The sequence below is a fragment of the Chelon labrosus genome, assembly GCF_963514085.1.
Source record: "Chelon labrosus genome assembly, chromosome: 12".
NCBI classification, from domain to species: Eukaryota; Metazoa; Chordata; class Actinopteri; order Mugiliformes; family Mugilidae; genus Chelon; species Chelon labrosus.
In genome coordinates this window covers 11,671,748-11,682,953 of record NC_140345.1, presented here as the reverse complement: position 1 = coordinate 11,682,953, position 11,206 = coordinate 11,671,748, and the positions used below count along the sequence as shown (strand labels likewise).

At 41.4% G+C, this 11,206-nt stretch overlaps 1 protein-coding gene across 1 annotated transcript; it reads right to left on the bottom strand.

Moving 5' to 3' along the window:
- Window positions 1–2,667: 2,667 nt before the first annotated feature.
- Window positions 2,668–6,051, bottom strand: gpr20 (G protein-coupled receptor 20). Its single transcript, XM_084557415.1, has 6 exons — window positions 5,199–6,051; window positions 4,833–5,099; window positions 4,495–4,739; window positions 4,219–4,303; window positions 3,305–3,430; window positions 2,668–3,146 (listed from the first exon to the last, which is right to left on the bottom strand). The coding sequence occupies exons 1-6, from the start codon at window positions 5,394–5,396 to the stop codon at window positions 2,967–2,969; spliced, it is 1,101 nt and encodes a 366-aa protein (XP_084413541.1). The 5' UTR covers window positions 5,397–6,051; the 3' UTR covers window positions 2,668–2,966.
- Window positions 6,052–11,206: the final 5,155 nt, after the last annotated feature.

Here is an 11,206-nt window from a genome sequence, read left to right as displayed (position 1 = left end):
ATTAAACCTACAAAAAGACGAGAGGGCTCTGACTTCATTTTATGTCCACCTCATGGGCCATGTGTAGTTACTCTAAAGGACAGTATGACATTAAAGAGTCTATAAGTGCATCTATATGTTTCTGTAGTACGTTTTATGCTGCTATAGTTTCTATTTTTATTGCTCCCAAACCAAAGAGCTGCCAAACTGTATTTCGTTGTTTTTCACCAGACAACAACAATAAAACTTCTTATTCTTGTTCTTATTTATTCAACTGTTCATGCTGCCAGATGTTTGACGAGGATGTCATGTGTTCATTACAGCCAGATTGCATCAAGAGCTTGATGTAATTACAATCCTGCTCTGGATCTGTGTGATTTACACAATACAACAGGTGGCGCAGACGAACAACAGACACAAATCAAAGCACTCATGAATATTCTCGGGGGAAAAAAAACTCATTTTAAAAGCAGCCGTAGACTCCACGAAGAAACACTGCCAGATGTCTCCATGTTGAACACAGGGGAACTCAAAAAACTACTACTGCTGGGGATGCTGGAGATCCAGCTTTTGGATGGACAGGTGTATATTTTGTATGAAAGCACAACACGGGTGTTTTATCTCTAATATCAAGAGGAGGACCATTGCACCGACAACATTTTCATATGATCTGTTGAGTAAACCCATCTCAGCCAGGTGTCAGCGACAACATGAGTCATGATCTCGTTCTATTTGGTGTGTCACAACTGCTCCAGGGGGAGGCAGCATACACAGTCACATGGACCTGACGTAACTAAATGCAACAGGGCCATGATTAATGTCATCGATCAAGCCTGTGTTTACCCAACAAGTCAAATGGCTGCAGTTAAAAGGGTTTATTGGTGTCATGGATGAATATTTCCACTATAATTGATTAATACATATAAAAAATAAAATATTGCATGAGAAAAAGCAGACAGACACTCTCGTCGCTGTTCTCCACAGCCAGACTCTGCCAGATGACTCCTTGTTGAACAAAACAGAAGAGCCAAAATAACTATTAATGACTGAGCTGCAAACCTTCAGATGAAGGATTTGTGCCTGCATGAAGACACAACATCTACAGTTTTATGTACTTTATATATTACACAGGAGGAGCATATCAGGAAGAATTCAATTCACCAACCACAGACTTTATCCACCAGATCATTTGATCCAATCCAACTGAAGTTTCTGCCTCTTAGTTTTTTTAGTTCTTCAAATATCAGATATTTGCCAGAAATCACATTTATATCCAAAATATTCTCAACTCTTTTTCATGTCTTACTTCTCAATGTTTCACCTGAAGACCTCAATGTTGTTACAGAAATGAAAAACAAAAACAAACTGTTTTTCTTTGCTGAGTGGCAGTGAACACGGATATGAGTATGTAAATCAGCTTTATAATGAAACTGTCAATGTGTTATTTGCACGTTACCCACTACTAAATGAGTAACCAAGGTAACAGCTGCCGGTCCAGACTTTGGTGTGTGGAGACACACAGAACCTTTCTGGGACATATTCAAGACAGAATGTTCAGAGGAGGAAATGTGTGTCAGTGTTATAACATATCAGAGGCCTCCAGGAGCCATCTCCTCAAGATCCTGTCGTAATTAACGCGGTGATTTCCAGAGCTGTGAGTCTGGACAGATCTGGACAGTTGCCCGACACACTACTACGCCAGTGTAACTTATGACAGGACATTATTTTCTGGTTGTTATAGAGCAAAAATCACACATCATATCAGTATAGCACACCAAATAATTATGGCAACAGGTACACAATCACAATGTCTATGTTAAATAGAAAAGTGGCACCAGTGGTGCGTTTAAGTTTTACAAAAACTTCAGGAGAAAATTAATTTTAGGAGAGCAGCAGTCTGTGAGTGGAGGTGAAGAATTTACGCACACCTCAGTCATCCCTTGATGAGGATGACAGAGAAATCAGTGTCACGCTTTAGGCACAGTTAATGAAGTGGAGGGACACTGCCCCCTAGTGGAGGCTGCCCTGCCTCCTGCTTCCAGTCATTCAAGCAGCTTCATATGAGTGATATAACTTTTCCTATCTTGAAATGACAGGAAATGTTGCCCCCTGCTGCACAAAAGTGACCATTCTCTCCCATTTTAGCTTATATCTGCAGCCAAAAGCACACCAATCTCCTTCCATGTTGGAAACTGTTGCAGGTGCATATTGTTGTACCTGGTTACATTTTACTGTAAGAAGCCAATCCAAGTGACAGTATATCTTCTACAAAAAAGATGCAGTGGATCCGAGCAGGTATCTAGACTAGAGAAGACCCATCCTCGTCTTTGACATTTGCAGCGCTTTAGTTTTGTACCTCTTTGACAGATCTTCTGCAATACCTAGCTCATAGCAGTCACTGCTTCTTTCGCCACGGCAACGGTGATCACACTCAGCACAAGAATTTATTTATTCATACAGTATGGAAGGAGCTTTTACATTGTGCTGAGACTGCTCTGCCTGACTTACTGAAGAACATTTAGTTGAGCAAATACACGTTAAAATGAAACATATATGTTTGAGTTGTGGATCACACATTTTAGGTTTCATCATGTGAAAAGACAATTTTCAAATAAACATTTTCTTGTGCGATTCCTGCTGCTAGCAAAAAGACCCAAAAGGTTTAGTCTGTTGTATACACAGATGAAAAGTCACCGGTCCAAAATAATGAGAATGTTTCTTGGCGTGATGATGAAGTATAGCTGCAAACAAAACATGTCTCTTGTCAAAGTTATAGTTTATTCAAGTACTTAGTGTAAGTGTTTAGGATCCAGAGCCATTCTGTGAACTGTTGTTCAATACTAAAAATTAATGGAAGTTATTAGCACTGTGACATTACACAAAGATGCTTCTGTCACTGGTCATCATGTTACAGGGTCCAGAAATATCTCTGTGACTGTGACGTCCCTGTAACGTTACTTCTATGCCGTCCTTGCAAAGAAGGGTTTTTACTGTGTGTTGTTATTCCCCAGATTGTTTCTCTGCAATGCAGCGGGAATCCTGGTCATCATGATCACATTATTAGTGTTGGCGTTCCCTCCTGAGGCCTTGGAGCTGTGCTGCATACTGACGATGTCACCGCTGGTATGCTCTGGCTCTGCACGTCGGAAAAGATGTCTCATAGTGGCCTGGGGGCAGAAGGGGCAGTAAATTATTCAGAAAATGAATGAGTGAGGGATGGACAAATTATGGCTAGAGGGAAGGATGGATAGGTGGCAGTTAGGAAGGATATCAGGGTGCATGGGATGAGGGAGGCTGCATAAGTGTGCAAAGAAAGGTGACTTACCTGGAAATTATTTGTAACAAAGCAGTAGACGACGGGATCCATGCAGCTATTCAAACTGCTGAGAGTGACGGTTAAGTGGTAGACTATCACATGATGAGGCATATCAGGGTAGAAATATACAACCACCTACAAGACAAAAAAAAAAAAGCTTCCATGTAATCACACAGTTTAACCTTCATCATTACACTGAACAAAATGTTCATATTAATAAATATGGGAAATCAGCATCATGTCTTGCTTTATCATCTACTCATCTTATCTGATCCAAAAGTTCCCAAGCCTGCTAAAACGAAGCAATGCTCGTGACAGATTATCACCTGAACGTGGACATGAGTTATGAGAGACTTAATTAAAGTGTGGTTTTTAGTTTCATTGAAAGATTGGATTGTTTTGTGAAGGGGGGAAAAAAACATAGTTTAAAAAATAGTCGGTGACATCTTATACGATGGAGGAACCAAAATGTGAATATTTGTAATAATATTCTGTGCACATACATTAGTTGACACGTCTATTTGTCTGTGAAAAGCTTTCCTCTGGGTGATCCAGACAGACTGCAGTGATGTGATGAAGTACTGGACTAACAGGACTTCTCATACTGTCTACCAGAGGTCAATTTTTCATATGAAAAATTGTATAAATCAGTCAAAGATGTCACAACCCCCTCTAGGATCCCCTGTTGAAGACCTCTGCTAAACAGTACATCCACCTATCCACTGTGGGATAAATTAAAGGATTATCTTTTTTTGGGTCGCTGGAGATTATCGCAGCTGTCATTGGGTGGGATAAAGCCCGGAGCATTTCTTTAACTTTCTTTTGACCACTTGAGTTACCTTGGAACCAACTGAGCATTGGAGGGCAACAAAACATGAGGACTGCATTCGTAGAACTATGTGTTGTCCTTGTCGCTCGCTCACCTGTCTGATGTGGAAGGGTGTGAAGCAGACGGTGAAGATGATGAGCACAGTGGTCAACAGGTGAACAGCCCTCTTTCTTCTGTCCCTGAGGAAACACAGTTAAAACAACTGTGACATGGGGGCAGCTGTGGGCTTCCAAAGTTTTTAATTCAGCAGAGGTAAGTCATTTTTTTTCTCTGTCCAAAAGCTTGACTATGTAAAACACAAATGATTTCCAAAGATGATACAAGCAAACAACTAGAAATAGGATGTTAATCAGTGTAACATTGGTCATACCTGCTCTGCTGCATCAGGCGACGGTCGGCCAGGGCCCACATAATGCGCAACGTGAAGACCACAATGATGACGAGGGGCAGAAAGAATTCTGTGATGGTAAGAAAAAGGAGCTTTGACAGGCAGCAGCCTGTGTGCTGGAAAGCAGAGGAGAGAAAGGAGTAGGTGACCACGATGGCAAACAGCCAGACAGAGATGCACACGCACTTGGCCACGCTGGAGTTCCTCCAACGACGGGAGGCTTCAACCTGCAACAAAACAAGACCGTTTCTGTTTTTGAAACCAAGATAATTGTGTGACAGTTTTACCAGTTGTGTTACCAAACTACAGACAAAACTCACCTGCACTATGGCGAGGTAACGGTCCACGCATATGCAGGTTAGGAACAAGATACTGCAGTACATGTTGACAAAGTAGCTGAAGATGTGCAGGTAGGAGCAGGTGAGACAACCTCCTCCACTGTAGTAGAGCAGAATGCGAGTTGGCAGAGAGAGATTCACCAAGAGGTCAGTCACTGCCAGGTTGATGGTGTAGATCACTGAGGTGGTCTTTTGTTTGGTGCGGAAACAGAAAACATAAAGTGCAACCATGTTGAGCACCATGCCCACCTGAAAAAAAAACAGAAGGATAGGATTTAGAGGAAAAGGAAGTAACATAAGCTTTGTTGAAATGCTTAAGAGTCAAAGGGCTCTGTAAAAATGGCCTACCAGGAAAATGAGAGAGTTTATGACCATCAGTGCAATCCAGAGGCCGTAGAAGTCATTGTAGAGTCCCTCGTCTAAATGCGCCAGTCTTTGGAGATATGCTTCCATGCCACTTTTGTTAGTTGGACTGGCTATTACAGGCAGAATGGGAAATGAAGTGTTGATGAAAAGCCAGGAATCAGTACTGTTGAGGTTCATCATGATGGTGAAGTGATGGTGATGACCCTCCTTAATGGCGGTGATTAGGATCGGGAGGATGGCGAGTCAGTGTTGAATCTGTCAGACACAATAACACAACGTCTTTATTTAAAATGTTGTAAGAGTTCAACAAATGGTTGCTTCAATGCGTGCAGTCATTGTTCACCATTTTTACCCAAGTCATACTATACAACAAACTCATGGTTACTAGGCTGGAGTAGCCACGCGAGTTTGGATTTCATTATGGACCAACCAGACCAACTTTCAACAATGTTGTGGGCAGGGGATGTCAGGCTGGATATCCAGGCTACATGGTTACAGTTTTGACTTATCTGGGTAATAAGGTTTTAACAACATTTGCATTCAGCATGGTTGTCTGTCTCTCTGTGTTAGCCCTGCGATGCACTCGCGACCTGTCCAGGGTGTTCCCCTGCCTCTCGCCCAATGACAGCTGGGATAGGCTCCAGCAGACCCCCGCGACCCTTAACAGGAATAAGCGGGTATAGAAGATGAATGAATGAATGAATGCATTCAGCATCTGCCACATATTTCACTCCTCTGCTCTGACCTCAGAGCGATTGTTGTTGTTGGCACAGTCGCACTGCCTAAGCCCCTTAAACTGATTTATTTAGTCAAGTTGTTTATAACGTTACTGTATTTATTTATTGCTACAGCAATAATCTCTAGGGGGCGGTGGGTATATCTGGTTCTAGCTGTTATTAAAAATTGAAAATGAAGATTTTTAGTCGTACCGGCACAGTCAGCAATGACATGACACATCTACTTTATTCGGCCATTGTGTGAGCTTCTCACGAAATCACGATGGGAAAAACAAAAAAGAGGTTTTTCCTCATATAAACAGCTCTAGTCTCTATTGAGAGAGTGATGTGTGTCTGCATAAATCACCCATTATTCCAGAGCTGTGGACTGTGCATGTTTATTTATCTAAGAAAGATGGTGAATTCTTCTTATAATTGGAATAAACAGAGTGGAATTGGGAAAACTGGATACAATCTGTTTGTGTGGATAGGATATTGTGGGTCTCAGTTTCCGCGTTGCATCACTTGGATACTTCCATTCACTGGGTCAGACGTTGAGACCTTTACAACCTCAATAACATACCGTATGTACTGTACCAGCCATTTAGCACATCATATTGACTTATTACCCTGCAGCATCTGCATATTTTTCAAGGCATTCCACAAGATGAAACCTTTTGCGATCATCCCAAAATATCTGATAATAGATGGAAGTGAGACAAACACCGCAGCATGTGCACCACTTACAAGTGCAGATAAATGACAGTGCTGATCACCTTGAAGCAACAAGGAACAGACAATGTCATCCGCAGAGTATTTTTCATTTGTCACACTTGTGTCTCACAGTTTGACGATAACGTCTTGGAGTGCACAAACAAAAGCTTGCTGTTCAGAGACTTCATCAAATTTGACACTTGTCAATGTAAACTTGCGACGTAACCCTACGCATTCAACCGTGTGGAGGGAAATATGTAAATAATCTACCTGGTGTGAATATTAGACAGCAGAGGGCAGTGAGTGATAGCATAATATACTCTATAACACAGCAATGGATAATAATGGAGTGTACAGACACCAGAGCATAGGCACATTGATTGATTTGAATAAATTCATTGGTCTGACTGAGCTGATTTGAGGATTTACACTGGGAGACTGTGAAGGAGATCAAAAAGCTTAGTGACTGAATCAAACTCGTTGGTTGAACCTCAGCTAACACAAAAAACTTCCAAGTCGCATGAGCCTAAACACCACATTTTCTGCTCCTTGTAGCCCCTCAGTGAGCGCGACCCCATAATTGGTTGGAGGCCAACCTGCTACCTCATCCTTCCATGACAAATGCAGTTTAATTGCTCGTGTGAGTCCCAGACTGGAAAACTTTCAGAAACCCGCCGTATTGTGTTGTGTGCGCGCTTGTTGCTCACAACTAATCTCTCAGCAAAATAATCATCCAGCCGAAAAATGTTGTCTGTGCGGGCTAATGAGAATGCGGTGCTCAGCTGAGGATGAGGCATGAATAATGTGATTCATCTACATGAACAAGACCAGTCCAGCCACAGAACATTAAGACCACTGAAGAAAATAAATGGGTGTTTTCACAGTAACATCCCCTGATACTTTTCAGCTTATTGGAGCTAGTTCATCATCATTAACACCGCTAACGAGTCTGATGAGCGTCGCTCGGGGGAAATTGTGTGTTAATCTACTTACTTCGTGTTAAGAAACAAACGGCAGCGACATTCTGGCTTTTGACTGTAATACATTTCAGTGATTTTCAGTGTGGACAGCGTGGACCTCTGGTTCTAGGATAGGCGGTGATGGTCTGTAGGTGCCTCTTGTTCGGTCCAGAAAGGAATATCTCTTCTGCACGGGTATAAGATGGATTCATTCATTATCCGCCTGCTGAATTGACACTATTGTCTGCTAATCCACAGAGTGCCATCATGCATTTGATGTTTTTCAGGTTTTCTGTGAAATCATGTCTTGACAAGTATTAGATGTATTGTACAGATGTTCATGACCCCCTCAGGATGAATTTTAATAATAAATCCTTGACACGTGTCTAGAGCCTCTTTAGAATCCAGATGTGGAAAACTGAATTGATTGGACACAGTTTTGAAAGATGAGCCATAAAGTCCAAGTAACTTTCAGCAGACCTCTATGATATAACTGTGGCAAGGCATTATGTCAGGAAAAAGGTATAAACCCCATTTTTAAAGGTTGGTGTGTTCTCAGGAACACAATGGCCTCAGTACTCGTGAAGTTTGAGAAGTTTGGAACCAGCGGGACTCTTCATAGATTCAGCTGTCCAGTCATACTCAGCAACTGCGCAAAAAGCGATTTAATCATGGAGGTGACCAAGAACACAACGGAAGGTTTCTGCATCAATGGAAAACCTGCAAGAGGGACGAGCATATCAGTAGCACTCGATCAACTCGATCACCTTCATCAGGCAGAGGAGTGTGTTCAGTGGCAGGCTGCTGTCTCAGTCCTGCTCCACCAACAGACTGAAGAACTCTTTCGTCCCCCTGGCCATCAGGCTGTACAACAGCTCTCAGTGATGGCAGGAGACACAATAGACAATGGACAAACCTTTTGCACCTACTTACCGGACACTCTCATTTACCATGTCTGTCTACCTCTGCTACATCTGGTGACTGTGATTTTCATTCATTTTTTCCCATTTGCAGCTCTCATATTTATAAAAAAAAAAAAAAAAAAAAAACCTTCTACTTCTACTGGTCACTTTATATTTATATTTCTAACAGGTCATTTTATATTTTTAACATAGTTTATAGTTGTATAAACATTTTATTTCTAGTCACTTTCTATTTTTTATATAGCTTTTGTATTTTATGTTCAATGTTTGTAACTGCTATTTTATGTTCAATGTTTGTAACTGCTACTGGATGCTTGAATTTCCCTTGGGATTAATAAAGTATCTATCTATCTATCTATCTATCTATCTAATTAGACCATTATGTAATCCACTCTGGGACAACTCTTTGGACAGAACTCCAAGCACAATAACTGGCTAAAACTAGACACTGTTAGACACTGCTAATCCTGTCACTACTGTGGGGCACGGCGGTGGCAGCATCATGTTATGAAGGTGCTTTCAGGTGTGAGACGGTTAAGGAAAGATAAATGCAGCCAAAGACGGAGCAACAGCAAAACAGTGAACCTGAGCAAAGAGCCTGGATGACACTGGAGGGGCTCTGGGACTGATGGCTGGGATAAACTTCAAGTGTGCAACAAAGACTGACTGTGACATCACATTACATCGCCTGGGTCTGAGCCCAAAAGTTACACTTGAACACATCACATCCGGAATGAAAGAAAATTATTTTAAAGGTTGCCCCATGCTAAGTAAATAAGATGGCAGGCTACGATAGAAATACGTTTGGTAAAAGATAGTAGGCTAACTGCCTTTATAAAATTAGCATGAGTGAGATAAATTTCCAGGGATGTATTTCGTTGAGACATAAGGGTCGAAATGTACTGTGGAAGTTGCGATGGTTTAGCAACATGAAGTAGCTGAGTGTAGCTAGCTCGACTAATAAGTATATGTGGTGATATGGCCACGTTAACTCTGCTAGCATGCTAATACCGTTGCTATTCGCTCAACCACTTACATTTAAGTATCCCATGATGTATTATGTAATTTTAAGGTTGGTTTAGAACGTTGATTAAAAAGAATAAGTAGACGTGTTCATACGATTGTCATACTGGAGTGATGTGAATATACTGAGTAGTTGTTTTCATGATTGTTATATACATGGAGTTTATGCATTATCCGTCGGTCTATGGGTTAAAGGAGTAGTTTGATTATGACTTTAAAGGAAAGCGATTTCATATCTGATGTTGCTGAATTCAGGAGCAAGAGGATTGAATAACGTATGAAGAGTAACATGTTTATCCTGTAGTTGATGCCTGTACTTCAAGGTATTTGTTTGGTTCATTGTACTTGGCCTACGCTAGTTGAGCGTGAAGAAGTAGTCAGTACGCGACGAGTGAATCCAAGTGTATACGCTACTGTTTAATGTTTTCCACAGAAAAGAAATATGTGCACCAAGAGTGACGGTTCATTCTTAAAGATGTAACACAAGTAAGAACTGGAAACCGTCGTACAGAGCTGGCCTCTCCCGAATCATGCTGATCAGTTCTACATTTTATTCATTCCAGGTGGTCGTGTTGTTGTGTGAATATCTGAGAATTTGAATGTTCAGAGAAGATAACGACATAAAATGAGAAAAGCCTTCTGTCTTCCCTCCAAACTTTTGTTTACTTTCATCGCTTACGTTTTTCTTCCCATTCACAGGTTCCCCAAGCTAAAGCCAGTGGCAGGGGCCAGACTAAAACTAGGGCCACAGTCCCTAGGCCCGACACCAAAAAACAACCGAATGTCGACTTGGTTTCCTTAGAATAACTGAAAGTGAATAGTCGAAAGGCTTCCAAAAGGTCTTCTTTAAAGTACTGATTTAAGGGAATGTTTAACAAACTCAGCAAATCCTTTCATTATTGGTTATGGGCTGTAGATTCATGGGGAAAACACACACACACAGACTGTTTAAGCCTAATGTGTTACAATAATGCACAATATGTATAGTACAGCTTATCCTTTATATATTGATTTCGCACTTATGCGTATATGTGTATGTGTATGTTTATTGTACTCACCACCACAACAAATTCCTCATATGTGTGAACGTATGTGGCAATAAAATCACTTAAAATCAAATATAGATACACCACAGTGTGCAAAAAAAGTAAAGCAGTCTGAATCATTCCTGTCCATAAAATGCTAGAAACCTATTTTGTATATAGCTGTGCATCCAAATTGGGTGAACCCAAATAATATGATACCAGCCTAATGCATCCTGCTTGCATCCTACTGTTGCTCTTATTCTTCCAACATCAAAGCCAGCGGTGATGTAATGACTGCAAAGTGATACTGAGAGGAGAACAGAGGGCCCAGAGGCAGATCACAAATAACACTGTCCAAATAAATTCCAGCGGCGTGGGAGACTTGTGTGTGTGTGAGTGTGTGTGTGTGTGTGTGCGTGAGCGCGTACACTGGCTGTCTGAGAGATAGAAATACATAGAAAGGAAGAGAGACAGGGTGGGAGAGCGGTATACAGATCTCACGCTGTCCTGCATCAAATTATAGCTTTACAGCGGACCCCTCGAGGCGAGCAGAGCATTTTGTTGCCGCTGTAACGCTAATTTAGAGATTTGTACTTGCAATAAAAGCTTGCGGGGGGCTTTCCATGTACA

Excerpts from the sequence above, each read along its gene's own strand:
- gpr20 (XM_084557415.1), bottom strand. The coding sequence starts at position 5,396 with ATGATGAACCTCAACAGTACTGATTCCTGGCTTTTCATCAACACTTCA. Across the intron at positions 5,100-5,198 it reads TAAACTCTCTCATTTTCCTG|GTGGGCATGGTGCTCAACAT; the intron begins GTAGGCCATTTT and ends TTTTTTTTTCAG. Across the intron at positions 4,304-4,494 it reads CGCCTGATGCAGCAGAGCAG|GGACAGAAGAAAGAGGGCTG; the intron begins GTATGACCAATG and ends GTGTTTCCTCAG.